The sequence below is a fragment of the Calonectris borealis genome, chromosome 2 (genome assembly GCF_964195595.1).
Source record: "Calonectris borealis chromosome 2, bCalBor7.hap1.2, whole genome shotgun sequence".
Lineage (NCBI taxonomy): Eukaryota > Metazoa > Chordata > Aves > Procellariiformes > Procellariidae > Calonectris > Calonectris borealis.
The window spans coordinates 125,583,026-125,605,683 of NC_134313.1; the positions used below are offsets into that span (position 1 = coordinate 125,583,026).

A 22,658-nucleotide genomic window follows, 5' to 3' on the forward strand; every position below is an offset into this window, starting at 1 on the left:
TCTGTCAGTCCATGCAATATCCATTTCTCTTTCAAATAGCTGTTCCCCAAACTCCCCATACAAGGACTGACTCTTACTACCTCAAAACTGTGATTTGATTTAATTTTCAACTTACAGTGAAAACATAACTAATTCCATGAGAGAAAGACAAATGAATAATATAACACGAATAGTACAATTATGCATGGTCCTAAAAGTTTACCTAAGCAAAATGTCTAGCAGGGCATCTTAACAAAGCTCCTTCCCAAAGGGAAATACAATATATGGAAAGCCACCACCAGGGATGAAGTAGGTACACTCTGAAAGCAATAAAATTCTATCATCTAATCACTGAGACTAAGCTATGGACAAATCTTAACCTTTCACTAGTTGACAGCACTTGAAAGGAAAATAAAAGAAAAAACATTAATTTACATTCAAGGATTGAATGTCATGACGATGACATTGATTTCGTATGTTCTGTCACCACGCACACTCTAGATCACATCCCCTTCCTCTTGTACAATCCCACTGACCAAGACGCTAGTCAGACTAAGATGGGAAGAACTTGTTATTGCATGATTTTTCAGCAGTAAAATTGTAAAACTATCGTGTTTGTTATCTGCATAGTTATGAACAGCACTTTTAGAGGATCTTGCCAATAAACTGGCACAATATAAAAAAGACTATGGTATACAAATATAACAATTAAAAAACTTACTTGCCCAATTTTGTACTGCACATGAATCTGTACCAAACCTACAGGATCTCTTCACTGTAATGCTATATAAACAGCAATGCTATGTATAAAGAAGTGGCTGTTTATTTAATGGCTTGGCAAAAAGGAGGAGAAACGGGAGAGGAAATAAATGTACTCTTAACATGAGATAGCTGTCCTTTTTGGCGACATATACAGAGCTATTATTTGCTGTATTAACAGCAAAAATCTCCCAGAAAACCCAATGAATATTAAAGCTAGAGGAGAACTAGGCAGCATCCAGATAACCTCTGAATTAACCTTATACTTTAAATTAAGGCTAAAAACAATTCATAAGTTCCTTTTTCTTACAAGCCTAGTTACCTGACTGTAGAAAGCAGTATTTGAGACCTCAGTCTTAACTGACACCAAGCAATTAGCCTGACTGTCCCACCACTGGCTATTTTGAGGCTAATTTATTTTTCATATAGCCACAAAAAAAAAGTTTATCAGTGAGGGGGAAAAAAGCACCTTTGACTGATTCATACAGGAAAATTCCTCAAGTCTAAGGTTTCAGAAGATGGAGGAAGGGTGAAACCAATTCCCTCTATTTTGCTATTAGTTTTATCTCCTCAATTTTACTACTGTTTTCCCCCTCTGTTAGCCCTTAGGAACATCTCTACAATAGCCTCCATTTTCATAGATCAAGAATGAAAAACAGACTTTATGATCGTTTAATCTGACAATTCATTCAACACTTCTGGTGGTAAGCTTTACTTTATGGCATAATTATACCCAAAGAAATAGCTTTCTAAGTTATATAAGTGTAACTTTGTTCATAAATTTTAAATATTATTATTGCATTTTAGTAATAATGATACACAGACACATGAATATCAAAATTGCACCTTAATTCACCTGCACCAAAACAAAATCCCACTGAATCAGAGTACCTATTCACAGCACAGGATAAATTTGTAAGTAAAGTTATTCTGCTTAAGAGTTTTTCCAAAAGTCATTTTCATTGTGTTTATTTAAATACTTTAAATTTCAAAATATTTATTATGTCTTTTTACTCATATATTTAAGGTTTTAATAGTAATATGAAGCAACAAGCTTATATTATGCCTCCAACAAAGATTAAAACTTCCTTCTTCTGTTGTTCGTCAACATATGGATTATGTAAGCCCTACTCAAATAGTTTAGCTATTATATATATAAAAGCCTTACCATGTAAAAGTAGGATAGACAGCAGCAGATTGTCCAAAAGACCGACCCAGTTTTCACAGACTTCACCTTTAAGAATAGCCAAGTATTTATGAATGACAAACAAGTACTGGACAATATTCCAAAATTTCATTCCGAAACAACTGTCAGGAGAACTTCTTTAGCACATATCAAGTTATATTTGTATGCTTCTGAATTGATGTCCATAACAGTAAACCACAAGTGAATTCATTCACACACAAAACAGCTCATACCTATCTCTCCAGTTAAAGCAGAGGCAGGATGCAATGCAACTCTCTGCTTCATGATCTGCAACACCTCTATGCTACTTTCTCTGAGACATTAGACCACTTTATAATTCTAAGTGTAGACTATCCATGGCTTGCTTTGGCTGGCATCAGACCCAACTCTGCAATTATAGATAAAAGAGCTATTCTGTAATTTTGAAAAACTCACTTAAGGTTAACGAGAACATCCAGATACTACTAAAGGTTTAGCAGGATCCATAAACTGGCCCAGGAGTATGATTTTGTCCAAAAGTGATGGTGGTGATTGTGGTGTGGGAAAATAGGAACGAAAAACCAACATTAAATAAAGCTAGAAAGTTATCTATAAAATATATGAGTTCCATAAGAACAGGTAACTGCTACCATGTCTCAGTTGTTATAAAGTAACAACGTAGGTTGATTCTATTATTGTTATCATTATTGTACACCTTTACAGCTGCAGTTTATTCTATGTCCAGATTTTAAAAACCTGCATTTAAGTAACACCAGTCACTCAGTCATGAAAAACTTGAATTCCCTTCCATTATACTCCTATCAACGATATCCCAAGTTTGAAATATTCTGAAGCTAAAAAACTTGTGAGTATGCATCTGCTTATGAAAAGTAGAACTCTTGACAAAATCATGGGAAAAGTTGTAATGACCATGTCTCCATGTACATGGAGACACTCAAAATGAAAAGTATATGCATTCAAGGAATGCACAAAGGACAGTACCATACAGTGTCTATGTGGAATTAACAATATAGTTATGCTATTTGTGATATTTCTAAAATAGATGCAACAGTCTAGAAAAACTGATGCAATTCTAGATGCAATTCTATATACAGATTAGGGAGTGACAGACAAGCTGCTCTAGCAAGTAGGCTAATTAAAAGACATCAGACTATTTTTTTTCAAGCATGCAAGCAATATTAATATCTTGCTCCGGATAGCTATGGGTATTTAATCTGGATACTTAAGTCAAAGCCCAGACCCCCCATACAGTCAACAGCTTCTCCAGAAGACAATTCAAATCACTTTATATTCAGAGTCTACTGCTTTTCACCAGCTAAATAACAAGGCTAAAGTTTGATGCTCACGTAATACTAATAATTACTGAAAACCACAAACAACCCTTCTATTTGCTTTAAATTTATAGACTTATCATTATTATTATTATTATTACTACAATAGGACACATACTTCAGTTGAACAGTACTTTTACATAGCAAACTAAAGGGCATGATTATGGAGTGGTTCAGATCATGTGACTTCTCAGCACTTGCTTGATCAAGAGCCAAGGGGAAGAGGAATGAGAGGGAGGAAAATAAGAATTCAATGGATTCTAAGAAAAATCAGTCATTTGGTTGGAGGAGGAACCAAAAAACCTTTCCAAAGCAAAAGACTCAGCAATTACTTACCCATAAATAGTATGTGAACTGCAGTGCAAAAATAGCTATGCCTTCATTGTCAAATGATCCTGCTACTGATCGGGATATGTAACCTGGAACGATGGCAATAAAACAGGCAGCTAAAAGCCCTGCTCCCTGGTTCCACAGTTCTCTGGTGAGCAGGAAAGTGGAAATAGCTGTAAGGCCGCTAAAAACTGGTGCTAGGAACACACATACATCTCTTATATGGACTGTCACGTTAAGCATATTTAAAATCCAATGTATAAGGCCTGCTGTCACCATCAGTCCTGGGTATACCTAAAAGGAGAGAAAAAAAAAAGCCACTAGGTTACTGCAGAAAACTATCATGGTAAGGTTATTTCCATATAATTTGCAATGAAACAGTAATTTCTTAAGCTGATATAAGCAGTGAGCAGGTAAAGCTAATGGAATTATTTTAATACTACTTTAATCATGTTTTGACAACACCGCTGAATACCAGAGGTTCTTTAAATTTTATCCAAATGCTAACAATTACATGTAATCCATTTTGTAAATGAATAAGCAGCATACAGATAATATGCTATCTTGCCTGACATTTATCATACAATGAGAAGAGTTTGTCATTAAGATACAGAAACAGAAGCTGAAGTTTTCAAGAGAATTTCAAGCCAGCTAACAGCTTTAGGAAAAAACCAAACTTCAAAACCCTAAGACAAGAAGAAACCCAACATTTCACAGCCCTATCCATTTTCCTCCAAAATATACCATGCCACTCTTCCACTTCTTGTTACCCATGGAGAAAGAACATGTGCATCAACAAGATTTATTTTTTAAGCTGAAAAGCTGACAGTCAGTTGAGTATTATATATTTGCAAGACATCTGCAGACATCTTTGCATATGAAGGATTAAAATGAAGTCCTATAAAATTGAATTAAGATGTCCTCCAGGAAAGGTAGCATAGACTTACACAAATCTAATTGAACCCATCATAGAATATTGGAGAACATTACAATAATCTTAATAGGAATTTTACACTCCCACATTTATCAACATTAGAAAAATCAATATGTACTAGAAAAGTTAATATGGACTTCACCTGCCTTAGATTCTTTCGAAAGCTAAGAAGGGCGTTGTACTAGATTAGATTAACAGACGACAGAATGTTCCCCTGCATATACCCTTGAGAGCTGGTTTTCAAGATAAACTATTAAAACATAATATACCATGTGACTTGCAAAATAATGTATGCAATCAACATTTCAATCTATGTCCTGCGGGTTTTTACTTCATGTAAGACAGGTATGGAAAAAACACATATATATGTTACATAAAAAGAGTCTCAAGTATCTCTAAGATACTAAAACAAATGGTGATCTAATTGTTACAAAAAACTCCAGAAATGCATTTAAACTGATATGTACTATAATTAAAAAGTTTTAATGCACTTTCACACGTTAAGTAACACATGGCTGTGTTACTTAGTGTTACTAAAGCTATTCTACTAATGAATGATATTTCTATTCTGATTTGATAATAGTTTTGTACACCTTTCCTGTCTTGTGACTTGCATCGACACCAATCTTACCTACTCCTGATGCTTCATACAGGTGTCCCACTGATTTAATTTCAAAAGGTCTTTTCTCAGTGAAATCTTAACGTTTTCCATACACACATGAAGTCCACTCAAAATATACCACTGGATTAAAACTTGTGCCTTAAGAGCTTTAGATAATTGTTTTTCAAAAACACTTTTTTTTTTTTTTGCGCGCTTTTTTCATTTCATGTACCAGAATTACAGGAGTTATAATACCCTTACTTATTACTGTTAGAAGTTCATATGTAAGGAAGTAAAACTCAGTTCTCTATTTCTTGTCCACAGTATGCTGTTGGATAGACTAAAGCATGTTGACTTACTGTCTTAGTTCCTGCAGCTAAAAATTAAAAACATCTTGCTATTTCCTCTGCAGCAATTTGACAATTAAAAGCATATTTTATTACGACTCTCCTCTTACCAATGTCGAATTTGTATTGAAAGTTCAAAAACACGTTACTGCAAAGTAATCTTTAAGTTATTATTACAATACTTACAGTTCCACCTACTATTCTTCCCAGTGGATACCATGCTCTTTCATCAAACCAATTTAAAAATTCATAAAACCCATGGGATGCAAGATGATGTGTTGATCTATAGTTAAACCTAGAAAGAAACAGAGGAAAAGAAGGGGGGCAGGGGGAGATAAAAATCAAGAACCTAAGTTTTAAGTATACCTTAAGTCATCTGTTTTCTAAGACGTAAAAAGTAATTAAACTTTAGCATCTCATTTAGTATATAAGTACAATGGTCCTCTCTAAATCCATAGAGTTTTAAAGTAAATTACTAAGCTCTCAGTTACTAACCACTATATTTTCTTCATTTCTACAGCCTGTGCATATACACAGATGAAATGTTACAGTTTTGGATGGTTTTTTTGTGTACACATTAAAAAGTTTTCTATCACTCTGCAAACACTGCATTCCTTTTAAAGCTAGTTTTCAAATGTAGTTTATCAACCAACTATTTACCACATCCAGAATACCACTTAAGCAGAATTAGGATCATAGAAGAATCAATGCAAGACTCCTATTCTGAGACAGGATAGCTACCTAGTGTATCTGCTGCTGCTCTCTTTCATGTAACATTGAGAGGTGACACAACGTAATAATATGCAAAGGGAACCAGCCTATTTGTTCACACTATCAATCCAATGCCCTTGACATATTCCCTTCTTTCAATCAGTAAGAATCTACACAACGTAAAATCTACATAGATGAAGTTTCATCTTCAAAGTTTGTACATTTTCTGCTGCAAAAAAATTCCTTGTAGAACAAAAGCCCTCCCATGCACACCTTCAGTTCAGTCTTCCACATTGCCCATATACCATTAAAAAACTTGATGGATTGCCATCAAGGCATTAATCTTCCACTTTTCTGGCACATAATTTTTCCAACTTCTCAAACTTCAGATAGCAAAACCTTTCAACTATTACAAAGTCCATTAATTCTTCAAATTAGGTATCAGACTGCTGTGAGAAGAACTGCAGTACATGTTACCCCAAACTGCAACTCTTTCACAATCGTTCAAAAGCCAAACTAACAAGGCTACAGGTATTGACGCTGTAAAGAAAGTTTAGGCTTAGAAAAGCCTGGGTGAACACCACTTCTAAAACAAACAACAACCATAAACCCAACCCTCCTCTAATAGATATTCTAATTGGAATTTAGATAAAAATGTGAAAATCATTAGTTAAAGAAGTATTAAAAATTATATTCATTAGTTAAGTAGAAGTTCAGATGACTAAATGGAATTACGTAACAGACAACAAGTTAGATGAGCAAACCACCATGCAAGACTTCCAAAGACAGTTAGTATTCAAGACTAGAAAAGCTTGTATGTATTTTTCATTTTGTCTATTTTATGAAAGTATCCACTTGTATCAGTAACATGCGTCACTTCTAACACAAATTTTAAAACTACATCAAATTCTTTCATATATCTAGGATTTCCCAAATATCACAAGTTTACTTTGAACCTATTCATTTCAACAGAATAAAGCTAATGTCACTCAAGACAGTAAGACCCATCAAGTTCCTACTTGTTTAATCAGTACAAGTCTAATATCTGAACAAGTCTAATATCTGTGTGTACAACCACACAGAGGTCATGAGCAGATTTCTTCATCTACACAGTGAAAGAACGAAAAGAATTGCAATTCAAGTCCAGATGTCAGCAAACTTGCATGTTTCCACTCACTGAACTATCACAGCATCAGTCAAGCGACATTAAAAATGAATAAATTAAAAAATAGAGTGCAGTATTTTCAGGAACACTGTCTTATGTGGTAAATAAGCAGTTATATAGGATACATTAACTGATAAAACTGTGGACCTTCAAAAGTAACTAGTCATGTTTATATAAGAAAATGCACACAAACATCAGCCATTCTGACCTAGAAATCTTTGTATCAAACAGCAATGTGACATTTGTTTCTAATAAGCCTGCAACTATTCCCATTTGACTAGATTTCTAAATATTAATTAATTCTCCAGTTCTGAACTGTCAACTATAATGTGATTTATGAAATGCTGTACCTGTAAAATTAGCCTCTTATCTTAGTATAGCAAGGTCTATTGTTAATTTGTTTAGTACCAAGTGCCTGCAGTACGGTATGAGACAAAGCAGGAGTTCCATGTTCCACAGGACACATACAACCCAGCCAGCTATGGACCAGACTTAAAATGCACTAAAAACCCAGTCAATGTTGTTATCCTAGAACTTTAAAAAGGAAACAAGAAAGATATTTCCTAACATGGATTACTTTCAAATTTTTAAATCGTGACTCAAACTCACAGAGGCTACAAAGTGTAAGTAATGTTTACTTTTAGAGCATTAAAAGATTAATTAAACAAGTGAAATAGGCAAGAACAACACATATTGACATTCTCCTCGTGTTTTGAGCTAGTAAAGCTTCATAACTGACTTCAGAAGGATATGAACAACTGTCTTGTGCTTTGGCAGCGTCCCATTAAGTCTTTAATAAGAATAAATTACCACACAAAATTGAAATGCAACATAACAGCATTCTATTTCTACCACTTAAAGAGGTAGGAATTTAATCTTCCCTCCTAATATACTTTTGGATAAATAAATCTATTAATCCCTTCTTTCAAAAAGTGATTGATTCTTTTGCCACAAGTGAAAAGCATGCAGAGACAGCTGGGCATGTCTTTACAGCAGAAATTATTAGCAATACTATAGGTACCTTAAATTTTCACTGTGAGAAGATCTATAGGTGAGAACAAGAAATTACCTTCTGACCACAGAAACATAAAAAAAGTGTTTAGAAGCTTAACTACAGCACCTCACTTTGACTTTAAAAAGCGCTCACTTCTCCTCCCACTAGGTAACATGTAACCGAAAATCAATTAAAATGTAAATATAAACATATGCATAGGTAAGGAGAAGTTTGATGAGTAGTGCTGCTTATCAAAGCCAGCTTCAGGCATTGACAAAGCGGCAGCAATGGGCAGGGCACCAGACAACAGCATGTCTAGCAATCGCCTGACGCCAGTATTGTGCTCTGACACCGCTTACCCACTTCATAGCACTCTACTCTTTTAGGGACAACCCTGAACCTGTTTCCCTTTTGGCTAGAATGGAGAGAGCCGCTAACGAACAGCCAGTGTTGCAAAACAACCTTCTTACTACCTTTGTACTTTTCAAACTGCGTTTGAAAGGTAGCACAGTGGTATCGTATTTTGACAGCAGTACTGTTATGGTATCTACAGCTACCTATAGGCTTCAAAGGGGTATAAAACAGCTCTGGGAAATAACAGAAGTGCTGTCTTTGCCTATGCCCGCATCCTGGAGATTTAGGGGCTGCAACTGTGGGAGGAATCAGAACAGAGACAAGAACAGTCAGTGTTGGGTAAGGGTTGCACTCCTCAGGCTTGAGTGTCACTGCCTTCCCCAGTTCTTCCATTTCCAACAGCAGCAAGAATAGGTGATAGAGATATTTAGGGCTTTTATCCAACCCTCTTTCTGACTGGCTAGACATTAGCCAAGGAGACACAGCAATTGGCGTATGCTGCTGGTTACAGTGACTAAAAAGGATGTAGTACTATGTGACAGGATCAGACTGAAGGAAGGGATCCTTTTTCTCCCACCCTCAACCCTCACACCCACCTGATCTTGAGGTATGGGAACCGCTCACCTATCTCCCAAGATTCCCTCTCATCCTCCCTCATCCCTTTGAGGCAAGTCAATTTGAGACAGACCTGAGAAGAATGAAGAATAAAATTATGTGAAGCACATGCCTAATTAAGAACTTAGCTTGAAAGACTGAGATGAATATTCAAGTTCTCAGTCCATGTTGTGAAGAAGACACACACTTGCTAACATTCAGCAGAGAAGAGCTCTCAAGGACCTGGCTGACCAACACCAGTAAGCGTTGACTTTTCTTATTTTAGCTGACGTTCTAGGAGAAAAAGTGATGCTCTGCTGTTCTCCTTGCCTCTTTCTGTCAGGTCAGTAGTTTAAACTGTCTACTCCTCTGAGATAAGCTTTAAAGGAATCATCAAACAATCCTAAGTCTTTGCACATTTCAGAATTCAAAGTCCCAACTACCAAATTAGCCTGGTATTGTAGTTTGAACCATTTGGGGGATGCTCTAGTGATCACAAAAGCACTCTATGTATGGTACCATTAATTTTGTAGCACTACTGGAGATTTCTATATTGGTAGGTTCAGCAGAAAATTGAAGATGAGTTAATAAAGATATGGTTCTCGTTTTCAAAGCATATTTCAATTTCAGCATAGAACAGAGCTCAAGCAGCAACACCAAAGTAACAGAGCATAGGCATAATTTTTCTTCAGTAGAACATTAATTTGGAAAGCTTAACTAGGCAACTTGCAAGATAAAGCCTGTAAAGTTTTCAGTTATATGTTATATACTGTCAACATTTAATCTTAACTATGTGTTCATGCTTGGGTTTGATTTTTATTCCACCCTATGAACTGCTTTTTTGATGACACAAGGTAAAGCTGTAAGATGATTAGTTCATGCTATTCACAGTGATCACTTGCTCTATCCAGGAGCTACAAAATTCTCCAGCACTTCCCAGCAACAATTACTGCTGTATTTATAAGGAGACATCTTTGGCTTTGACATTCCTGAGTTTAGTATTTCCTTGACAAAAGTACTATTTAAGATGAACATTCAAATAAAATTCAGCCTATTGAGAGAGTAAGAACATACAGGAAAAGAGCACATGTACAGCAATGCAGTTACTTCATCCAGATCTTAACAATATTTAAGGCAAATTACGCTGATGGCGCTGGAATTCATTTGACCGTCCCATTACAACAGAGCGCAAGATCGGAGCGTTGCTTCTTGTGGGAATGTTGTTGACTATCTAAAATCCTATCAATTTCATGCTACTATTGCCCCATCATCTAGATTTTTTATCTGGCATTTTATAGCCATCTGAGAATATGTAATCTCCTTGCTAGCAGAATCTGTTGAGAATTTTCTAAGCCTGCAATTATAAAGGCTTCTGTGCTCTAAAAGTCTTCAGCTGCAGATGCACAAAATTTTCACATCTGCAAACTCGGAAAAACGACATGATACAAACGAACTGTGAACATTACAAGCTATCTGAGCAATTCTAGGAGTCAGTTTTTAATGCAAATGTGGATTACAGAATCAATTCTGCCATACAGGATCTAATCAGAGATGGCAAGTCTAGATTCTTGAAAAAGATAGTCGCAGATTGACTCCATATCCGACATATTCTTTCCATCCAAAGAAGAATTTATTCAGTGCAACACTTTTATGGAAAATCTGATGAGAAAGTTCAGTAACTTCCACTGAAACGAAGAAACATATATACAGTACTCCATATTAAATTTTAAAACACCTGCTTGTCTACATATTATACTACAAGCACAACATCCTGAAAGACTTATTCTGAAGTCTGTATCTATGAATAAGCAATTACCGCAATGAGTTTTGCATATGGTTTTAAAAATGGAAATACAGTACCCCATCAATCACATAATGAATTCAATGCACTATGGCAGTATTTCTCATCATGAAAATGCTTACTTGTATTGAGTTTATAACCTTGGAAAAGTATATATGGACATTTAAGCCAGTTTCAACTAATCAAGATCAGAATTTTGCACCAGCAATACCTGTAGGCAAAAGTACTTATGACTGGTAAAGAGCCTTTCCCATCGCCCACAACCCAAAACCAAGGTATTGCAGACCTCACAGTAGGAATGGAGAAAACATACACTGAGCTCTACATGTGTAAGAACCAGCAAGATGGAGGGTGGTCCTCCATTTACCTGCGCCAAAACTGACATAACTCTGCAAAATGGAAGAGCAAGCAGGCAATTTTACTTCAGAAAAATCTCATGTTCCTTTCTTTTTAACTTAAGCTGATGTCAGCAGAATGGTTTTATTAAGTCTTAAATCTAATACAAACATAAAGATACACTGCATGAATTGTCCCTAATTAGAACACTTACATATAATCAAGTACTTATGTGTCCACAAATCTTTCTTCTGGAATTTCTCTAGATGCACAGCTTCCACAGTTTTATGTGGAAGATGTTATCATTTTGCACACTCAACTGGAGCTTCTGCACCTCATTGGAAAACAAACACGCAGGAGTCATGATCACATTAACTCTACCCAGTCTTTCACAAGAGACATGGAACGTGTTTGCACAGTTCTTACTAAAATTGATTGAAAACCACAACTATTAAGTCAAGCCCACCAGAAAGAAAAAATAAAAGCTTTGGCTGACGTAGAGTTTAATATTGTCCTAATTCTGTTGGTTTTAGAGGGTTAAATATGGAATTTCTGATGGTTTAGTCTTTATGATTTTATCTCAAAAATACGGGTGTGTAATTACTCTTTGTATTCTGAGATAAGCCTCAGCTAATATCAAGGATTTGGTGAAAGCTCCCAAGAGTGCCCTACATTTATAGAGGCCCAAGTGATCTTTAGGGGTTTTGTTGCAAGTAAGGCCATTTGAAAAGAGAAAGTTGACTGTCAACCAGAAGTCTAATGTTTGAAAAGAGAATTGGCAGCAGTACTATCATTCTGAGTTTCCTCAGGTTCAAAATTGGTCGCAGTCCTGCTTTTGATTTCAGATTTCCTAATTCTGAACAAACACACTCACTCAGAAAAATGTGGCAAAGACTCCTTTGTTATATGAAGGAGTTCTGCAGTGATGTGGCCACCTAACTTCAGAAAAGATGGAAGTTCTGAGTCAAAGGAGGAAGAATTTTCTATTCCTAGAATCCAGTCGAGCAATAAAACTCCTCCTGTTTGTAACACCGTTAGAATAATCCCTGATGGGGAAGAACAGTAGAAAGCCCAGGCAGAAAAAAAAGCTGGATGGCACAACCAGAAGGGCACCTATTTTTTCTGGTCCAACATTCAACCATGCTCAATGGAAATCCTGAAAAATACCAGAATGGTTATAGAATAATCATTAAGAATAACCATTAAGAATATCAGACTGTCCCCAGTGTGTTTAAGAAGGATTACAGCATTCCCACTGCCACTACTTGGCATGGTATTTTCACGGCCTGCAATAAGACGTCATGCTTAGCAAGTGCTAAAATCAGATACTGCATGCTGCCAGTAGCTTAATGATATGAAATTCTACAGGGAGCATACAGTCACTCTAACTTCTTCAGAGAGCCCAGGGCATCTTCAATATTTTTGCTGAAGAGCTGTAAGTTTTTTAAAGCATTCCATGACCACAGCTTATACTTTTCACACAATATGCCACATCTGAAGCCACGATATGCCTCCCATCATCACTGTAGTGGGCATGTATCTGCCTACAGTTTCAGACACTTCCTCTGATGCCTATTAGGCTTTTTCATTCCTTTTTTCTGTCTTGATTTTGAACTATTCCATGTCTTAAGGCAAATTATTAAGAAAAGTGTTAGTTTTATCGATACTAAAAGACATACTTTGCCACTGAAGTCGCCATTCATAACATTTAACAACACTTCAGACCTAAGAAGAAAGTGATGATGACACTTTTTCTTGGGACAGTCAAAATTCCCAAGAGGTTTCAATGATAAGATGCAAACAGAATAATCTGGAATTCCTACAGGGGAAAATTGAATGCTCATTTCCTTCTCTACTGGACATACGCTTCACTGCAGATACTACACTATGACTGACATCAATACTGATGGCAATATTGGTTCCATATCTTTTGATAGCATCAGCTTTTAGAGGCATCACTTCTCTGCTCAATACAACATTAACTACCACAACCTCAAAAGGCCCTCTAGTGTTATGTCTGTTTCTTTCTGAGTGCTATTGGGCTACTCTGTGGTGCATTAGCCTTGCATCTTGCAACTCTGAAGGCTTTGCACCGAATTCAAGAATATGTTCAAGAAGGATATTTCTTCCAGATGAAACAGATTCACGCTGTACTTGTTTTTAACATGATGGAGGCAGCTTATCTTCAGGACCTTTTAAGTTAAAGGCTGGTACACGAGGATCTGGTCAGCAGAAAGGAATTCAAAAGGCAATTAGATGAATAATATGTTTTAAGAAGGAAAATATTCTTTCTGTGAGAAATGTGATACTAGAAATCAATGGGCTGAACATGACTGTTTCACAAGAAGTGACTGGGAACAGAGGACAGCTAGCTCCCGAGCCACTTTTTTCAAGGTCTTCTACTATAGAACAAAGCAACATGTAACACCTAAACAATTATAGTGGATTAAACTGATCTCAAACACACTACCTGCTATCCTGTAGTAAGATCTAATATGTACCCAGAGAAGAATACTAATTTTTGTAATAGTGTGAAATATAGAGTAAAATAAAGGATATTTCTTATTCATTGCAGCTACTTTAACTATATTTTAACTATCTGGGAGTATGTGGCACAGTCATAATCTCTATTACATAATAAAGTCATCTATATGCTACAATGCAGTGGCAACTATGGGAGTACTAGCTACACCAAAATGCAGTTGAACCAACTTCACAGTCACTTCCCATTAAATGAAATATAAGGAAACAGTTTGGATGCAAGGTGCCCTTGCAGACCGTTTCTACCCTGTAAAACAAGACATGGTAAAAAGTAAACAGGACCCTTACAAAGGCTCTAGATCCCCAACATCCCATATAATATTTAAGCAATGACAATCTTATTTCTGGCAGAACATTTAAACAGTTACAGTACCGTAGAAGAGCTTTAGCAGAAACAATGTGTTCACCCCTCAATAACCAACAGCCTATTGCTTGAACTTCAGTGTAACATGAGAAAGAGTAGGTCCAGACAGAATCGGACATTAGATATCAAACCACTCTGTACAGATTATGTCAACATAGTTTTTTGTTAGCTCACAGAAATTAAAAGAATCTACAGTGTTGTGGTTGCACGTCAGCAGTCTAAGTCAGTTCAGCAAGTTAAAATAAGGCAGTGTTTCATCCAATATTCCTTAAGTATTTGCTCTTTAGTACATCTCTTAATACACCTCCTATTCTTCCTCCTGCAACTAGCTCTGTTACCTGAATTCTCTGACTGTGCTTTCTTTCAATTGTCCTTTCTGTATGTAGATTATGTTTAGTCCAAGAAGCTGGACCTCTCATAGTGCACCTGTTCAGCTCCATCTGTTGCAATGTTGACTTACTGACTTTTTACTACAATGAATGCTGAAAAAATAAAAATTAATGTTTCAGAGGGGATAATACAAAGCATCATCAGAGCAGAACCAGACAGTCTATCTAACTTGAACAATTTCTGTCCAGAGATTGAGGCCTAATTTTATCTAACTTAAATATGTCTGCTCAAATTCTGCTTAACCCTTCAGTAACCTGGCATAAATAAGCATAAATATTGCATTCATCAGGCATGTAGCAGGGATCAGGCAATTTTCCACTGTGGGTATGTATGTATATAAATATACATATATAGCTACCTGCTGAACAAACCAAACAATATGCCCAAGGTTTGCAGAAACTAGGGAGAGATCTAATTATGCCCTAATCAAATACCGCTGAAAAGAAAAAGGCACGAATGTAACATGAATATATTCAGTACGATATTCATTGTACTGAATTACACACTCACCCAAATTTAACTGTGGCAGTTATCCTTCAGCTGATCTTTTCCAGTTGAAAGGAGTGCAGAAGCACTCCTAATCCGCTTCTGTGCCCAAATCAGATGAATTAGCTTGAATCACAGCTAAAAAGCAAACCACTCTGAAGATGATCTAAACCATTTCACCCGATTTTTCTCTGAAGCAGATTAGGAGTACTCACATGATCTATTAATACAGTCCAACAGAAGGGATGGTGGCCTCCAGCTGAGGGCAGAAAGACTTCCAGCTGTTTGCAAAGTGACTGCACATTCTCACACTGGAGGAAACTGATGTGGGAATAGGATGTCACCAATAAAATAAACAAAGACCAGGAAAGTAGATGACAACAGAAACTGGTCTTCATCCTTCCCTACAATACACAGACTGGAGTTTATCTTTCTAACTATTTTTGCATTCTTGATCCACTTTCAATGTCTGATTTATTCTGAAATAAGTATGGCAAGCAGAATTTAAAATCAGTTATCCACAACATTTATTTTATACCTTTCATACTGTTTCAAATGAGTCTAAATAAAAAAAAAAAAAAGCAAGTTTTCACTGAATTTAATTCAACCTGTTAAGAATTGTACTTAATGGTTACCGATGTTTCTTTAAAGACTATGCACAAGAAACACAAGTGTCATAACAAAACATTATTTGCCTTTTTTAAGGTATCCTCACAGAAACACTACAGATAAGTGTACTGCAGTGACTACAGTGCTCAGCATTTAAGACAGTATTTATAATTAATATTAAATTCCTGCCACATACAATGTGAAATTAAAGTTACATGTTTGTTTTCTCATTATGTGATGGCATTTCTAGTATTGCTTAGTCTTACTATATTGTAGCTATCAAATTATTCCACTGTGCTCCTTTGTCTCTTCAGTAAAATCCAATTCATGTTTAGAAGTGACCTTAAAGGGGCTTTTAAAAAACAGAAAATACAATAAAAATGTGGAGGTAGGGGAACACTGTTAAGATGAGCTAGGCTTAACATTACACACATATGCTTTGAAGCTGTGATGCCTTTCTGCCACAAATGCTATTACGGAAATATTCATAGACTACACCCACCATTGCCTCGTCTATCATATGTCCAGGAGCATGTCCTTTCCAAAACACATCATCTCCTTGACCAGCTGGCTACATTGGTGTACAGTTCGGTAGCTACAGCCCTTCTGTCTTATATTAATGAACAGTCAAAGGGACGAGTTTAATTTCTAATGCCATTTTATTAAATAACAAGTACTGACTTGAGGTACCATGCCTTCCCCTTCTCCCCCACTGCCAAATAGGGTAAGGTAAAATGAACATTTGGTTGCCCATGAAAAGGAATGGGGAAAAGAGGATACTAATGCAAGAGGATCAGTTGCAGTTCAGGCGGGGTTGAAAAGAGGTGTATTGCAGGGGATACGTGAGAGTTATGGGGAAAGACCTAGCAGACGTTCTCAAGGGATAGTTCTTAGGTCACATAATCCTAAATCTTCTCTCTCCAGACATGAATTAAATTGGCCTGTTGCAGGACCTTTCACGCTTCAATCCCCACCAGACCGTATGCTCTCTCAACTCTCCACAAATGCGCATTTAAATTAGAAAACTAGAGTTAGCCTTCCTGATTCAGAAAAGGGATTCGGCTCTAGATACCCAACATCCCATAAACCACTTAAGCAATGACAACCTTATTTCTGGCAGAACTTTTAAACAGTTATAGCACAGTAGAGGAGCTTTAGCAGAAATTATTGAATGTTCACCCCTCAAATACCCATAGCCTGTTGGTCAGAGAACTCATGGATACTTGAGATTGGATCAGGGTACAAGATGTGCCAATACAGTAGCTCACTGCCACTGGAAAAGGGGAGTTTCTCCCTGCACCCAGCTGCAGATCCTGACACCTGCGCTTATCAGATTTCTGCGAGTTGCCTTAACTTGTTAACACAGCAGAAAACTATCCCAGGAAATGTCCAACAGATGATTGGAATTCAGGAGAACTGCTCCACTTGATTAGATGCAAATAAGGCCAATTAATACTGGGGAAGACAAGCTTAGCAGCACTTTGTCATATTGTAGATATTCAGAGTCAGGTTTTACTCAAAACACTCTAAACTGCCGTCTTATCAGCCATGGCAGCTTCCTGGAGGTTCTCAAAGGAACCTTTGGAATCATCTTCCATGTGTTTTCCAACACGCAAATGATATCCACAGGTACTCCAGCGCAGCATATTAGATACTGAGATAGAAGACAACTCTGCTTAACTTCCCAGGTAAAAGTACCATTCAACTAACATTTAAAGCTGTTCTGTGGCTTTTTCTTCTTGAAGATAGCCCTGAAATAAGACAGCAGATGGCACTGTATGGAACATACTATCACAAAGCAAAACCACGATGTGCATAGGTAAGAACGTTGTGTTGAAACTAGCGTATGATGGAAGCATAAGGAAAAAGGGACCCTGAAGTTGACTTACTAAAACAAAAGCTGGAAAATAGCTTTTGATGAAACAGTTACAAGCATGACATATTTGACACAAAACATATCATCCAGTCTTCTCCCAAGCAAAAATTGGGCTTTACTGTGGGAGGGTGGGGGGCCACGTTGGTGAAGTAGCGGTGGACTACAAAATTAAAGCGCTAAAAATTCCTTGGCTCCTGAACATGTTTAGCCATAGGAGAAAAATTACATTTGTCATTACTATCTGACCTGAGACATCACAAATTAAGATACTGTTGCAAATGTTTAAGGTCGTCTCTCCAGTGTCAAAATCCATTTTCTATTTGGCAAATGAAAGATTAAAACTGTTAGAGAGTAAAATGAATTGGGAGACACATGCAACAGTTTTTCAAATATTACTTGAGACACTTGACATTAGATAAATCATTCTAGTCACCTGTATAAGATAAAATAGTCAAAACACAGTAGCATTACACAACTTCTTGGAAAACTCAAACACTGCATTGGCTTTCATTACTCTTGTTCTACAGTAAAGCGAGCCAAGGAGACATCCATTTACTTCCGTTGTTAACATCAATATAATGCCAAAGCTCCAATTTTGTTTCACTGACTTTCTAAATTAGAAGAATTGCAACTTTAAGGTACTTTATCTATTGCCAGAGAAAGAATTAAAGGCATTTTCAAGGCCTTTAATACCCAAATGATAAACTTTTGATATTTCAACCATGAAGATGAAACTGCCTTTTTCAAGATACACATTCCAAACAATATTTATGGAATTCTAAATTATTCAACTGAACTTCCAAATGCTGCTTGGGATAAGTTTAATATAGGAAGGAAGCACATTTGATGTATGCAATAAACTACAGAAAAAAAAAAAAGCTGGATAAACATAGACATAAAAAAGGCATTCAGGACAAGTAGGCTTGTTTTGTTATGTTTTACTTCTGCATCAAGAAAACACATTGCTGTATTTTCAAATCCTCTAGCTGTAGCACACAAGTATTCTGTTCAACATGTAGTCTTCCCAGTCAGCTGCATCCTCAAACAAGTACTTTTCATACCTGAATTTCCTTAAAATATCCACCTATTGGGAAGATTGGGGGGAAAAAAAAAAAAATCACACTCCTTGGAGTTAAAGAAGTTGGCTACCATTTATAGTATAACAATTGCAAAAAATGAACACAGAGACTCAAAAAAATAAAGCAAAGAACTCACAAAATATAGGCTGCCCAGCCACGTGTGCTAGAACAGTTTAAAATTTCATAATCACATGCTATTTTTCCCTTCTGCAAAATTCGTTTACCATTCAACAAAGAGGATAGATGGTGCCCATGCATTCAGTGAGCCACTCTTTTTAAATAAATGTAAATAATACTGTGTAAAACAGTCTAGAAAACAACGGCAATCCCATTAAGAACACCACCAAAAATCAATAATCAACCCAAACTTGCATCCTCAGTTGCAACGTAGTTTCCCAAGGGTTTTGTTTGTTTCAAGTGAGGGAAGTTTTGAAAAGGTGGTGTTTTGCAATTCTGTCTTCGTGGATTATCAGCTGAACAGAACTCCAATATGCTCTTTAACTAACAAACTAACATAACCCATATAAATCAATTGCCATAGAAAATGGTACAATAAGCATTGTAACACCCGGAAGTAATTATCATTACAATCCACATACACCAGTCATTTATATTAGACGGGCTCTTTAAAAAGTAGTATATGGTACCAGACTTGGGTCTCCCACAGCAGACAGACATTTTAAATGCTGTTTCCTGCTCTTACAAGCACTCATGGACAAACACTCAGTTATTCCTTGTTTAAAATAGACCATTTCTCTTTCTAAAGCGCAGGGATATTGCCTCACTTAACAGCAAGAACTTTTGAAGTATAGGAAGCATTTAATTCTCCATACGCCAAAGGAGCTTTTACCCTGGGAAAGCAGCAGTAAGTTGAGAAATACAGAAACTGATCTATTTTGTTTGTATCTATGTCCTTAAATTCATTCCTCGGGCTGCTTCAACTTACGTAAGGTGTGGTGCAGCATTAGGGTCAATTTCATGGTACCTCTCAAGCCCAGACCTACAGCCACCCACATTAAAAATACCCCAGCATTAAAAATACCTTAATTCCCAGCAAGAGCCCAGATAAAGGCCACAAGCTCTGCTCAGCTACAGGGCTGGAAATGAAGTGTATCCATTGGACATACTACGAAATTTACTGCAGATGTAAAGCACAGAAACACTATAGCAATACTTGTCCTAATACACGTCCTAAGTTCACTTTTTCTCCAAGCAAGTGGTAACACTGATGGTTAGAAGTTGTTTTGCTAAAGGAATTAATAATAATAATAAAAACACCTGCATGTTTTTATTATATTAATTATATTTTTATATTAAATTAATAAATAAAATTTATTTATTATGACATGCCCTGCTACAGGATGCGGGCTCCACAGGCTCTGAAATCAGCAGCTTTAATGGCTCTGCTAAGTAGAAAGAAGCCCTCAGGATTAGCCCTAAATGTCAGTACAAATGTACCTCAAAGGGCTTGCAATAATGGAATTTCCAAAAATTAAGGAGGAAACTCTGCAGCACATGCACAGATAGACATTAAATGGAAAATAATCTGACTGATTCAGAAGAGATCCTTGTGGAACAGCAAAGACACCTCCCTAAACTCAGCCTACCCCCAACCCACTTAAAAAACTATTAGTACCTAGGATTTTGAATTTTCCTGCTAGCTTTACTGTCCGAAATTTTTATTCTCCCCTTCCCCCACCAGTTCAACATGAGACAGATTTAAAAACATCAGTATTAGGATTACAGACTGCCAAAACCACTATTAGAGACTATTAGAGAGAGAATTATGATAGGAAGCAAAAGGTAACCTTTATAAACCACCTTAACCCTATGTAATCAAATCAAGTTTCTGTTTAAAAAACAGAACATATTAAGCTGCTCAAATAATAGTGTATCTGCCAAGAAAAGTCCATTCAAGGATTTTCATCATAACATTTGCTCTAGCTAGTCAAGTGTTTGCGAGTATTTGCTGAAGACCGTTTAAAAAAAAATCATGGCATTAAAAGCTAAACTTGCTGGTTCAGTTCGACCCAGCCTACATAAAACATTCCAATACATTTTCCTTTTCAAGTTCCATTCTGCTATCCACAAATCAGTAAAAAACACTTTGCAAGCATGCTGTCTCACCTCCTATGTTTTCCAAAAGAAGATTGTAGGAATAGTCTCTGTACGCAACCATACTCTGCATGTGTTTTATGAACACTGCCTCTCCTACCCTCTCATGCATAACCCCATTACTGCACTCAGATGAAGTCTGATGAGGTTTTCACCCAAATTAAAAGTTGTGCAAGCAAGGAAAGAAACACTACCTGCTAAGTAGAGATGGTAGAAAACAATAGTAGAGATGGAGCAGAGGTTTGATTCTTACATGAATGTTATTTTATCAGGCCACATGGTGAAACACTTTTCAGCTGCACCACTCTAACTGACCAAATCTAGCCTGAGGTCTCCCCACACACAAAGCATAGTCTCTGCTATGCCTTCAACTCTGTCCAATCTTCTTTTTCCAGATTGTCCTCCTTCCATTAAATTTCTAATATTTACGTATTCCTGCAATTTCCTAGGCAGTAGAGAAGTCCAGTACAGTCAACTGCATACCTTCTTGACTGTTAATACTGTATCAACCTTCTAGAAAAGTTTACTTAGCTTCAAAACAGCACTCTCCAAGTACCTAAACAAGGAAAGACTGTTCAAGTCCCTGGACATACAGGACTTACCTTTTAATCTAGGAAGCCCCAAAAGCCAGAGACTGACCTGTGCTAACAGAGTTTCTCAACACATGTCATATTGCAATAGAAGTGATAAAAAGGATGCCTGATCTGGATCTTCCTTATTAAAAAGGGGGGAAGGGGAAGGTACCTGGCAGACTATTCTCCAAGAACACAGAAATCTCTACACTTGCCCTTCATGAACACACAGGCTCTCCTAAATCAGATTTGGAGACTATGCTAGAATATTTTTCCTACTATAATAAAAATGGCAGAATTGAGTTTGAGCTACCTGGCTACCTGAAATCCTGCTAAAACTATTACTATTACTAGAGTATAAACAACTTTCATCATTCAAATGTAGTATGTCTGTATCTTACATTTAGACAAAAGTCACAAAATACTTAATCCAACTGTTCATTAACTGTAAGTACAAAACCTTTTAAAATATATTCCTATAAAATAGAAATAGAGTACCTAGCATTTCACAGAATCAAAAAGCTTGTGAATGAAGATACTGTAGTAAGTTTTTAATATGGATCTCATGACATTTGCAACATCTCAAAATCAATCCAAAGTGATTATATTCAAACTGGATTGGAATCAAATGCTTTCCCAAGGTCTAGAAGTTGTTGAAGATTATAAACAAAAGGAAGTGTTTGGGAAAGGATCCTAAAGTGGGTGGGAAATGTTTCCTAAACAGATCCATCTACTCACTTTCAAGAAATTATGTGATGGGTTGAAAGCCTCCAGAAAGATAACAGTTTGGAGATGATAGTGGCCACAGTTCTCAAGAACACATTTACTATGCAATCTGCTGTCTGCTTGCCCAGCAAGGAGAGTCACTAGCAGGTAAGAAATGGCCAAATGAATTACCTGGGTGGGCCACATCTGACCATAGCCTACAGATTGAGCATTGTTAATTGAGATTATCAACACTATCATCCTGTTTACATGATTTTTTTTTTCCCCTTATGAACACCAGCTTAAGGTACTCTCATTCACTGCTACATACCCCTTCTTTTGTCACTCCTGTTGCTCCAGTGTCTTAACATGCTCTGTTTTCATATGTATACATGTCTCCACCCTATCACTCAATCCCAGTTTACCCTCTAAAATCAGTTGCTATTTACATTCCCTCCCAAGATTCACATTCTTCCTCAAAAATAAACTAAACTGCAAT

At 36.6% G+C, this 22,658-nt stretch overlaps 1 protein-coding gene across 4 annotated transcripts in view; it reads right to left on the minus strand.

The window, feature by feature from the left end:
- The window catches only part of STT3B (STT3 oligosaccharyltransferase complex catalytic subunit B), a 53,092-nt gene that overhangs the window by 25,083 nt on the left and 5,351 nt on the right, over nt 1-22,658 (minus strand). For all 4 annotated transcript variants that reach the window (XM_075143372.1, XM_075143371.1, XM_075143370.1 and 1 more), the window contains exons 2-4: nt 5,654-5,762; nt 3,592-3,879; nt 1,907-1,972 (exon numbers count right to left, since the gene is read on the minus strand). In XM_075143372.1, the coding sequence (XP_074999473.1) occupies nt 1,907-1,972; nt 3,592-3,879; nt 5,654-5,762 (463 nt within the window). The remainder of the gene's footprint in view (nt 1-1,906; nt 1,973-3,591; nt 3,880-5,653; nt 5,763-22,658) is intronic.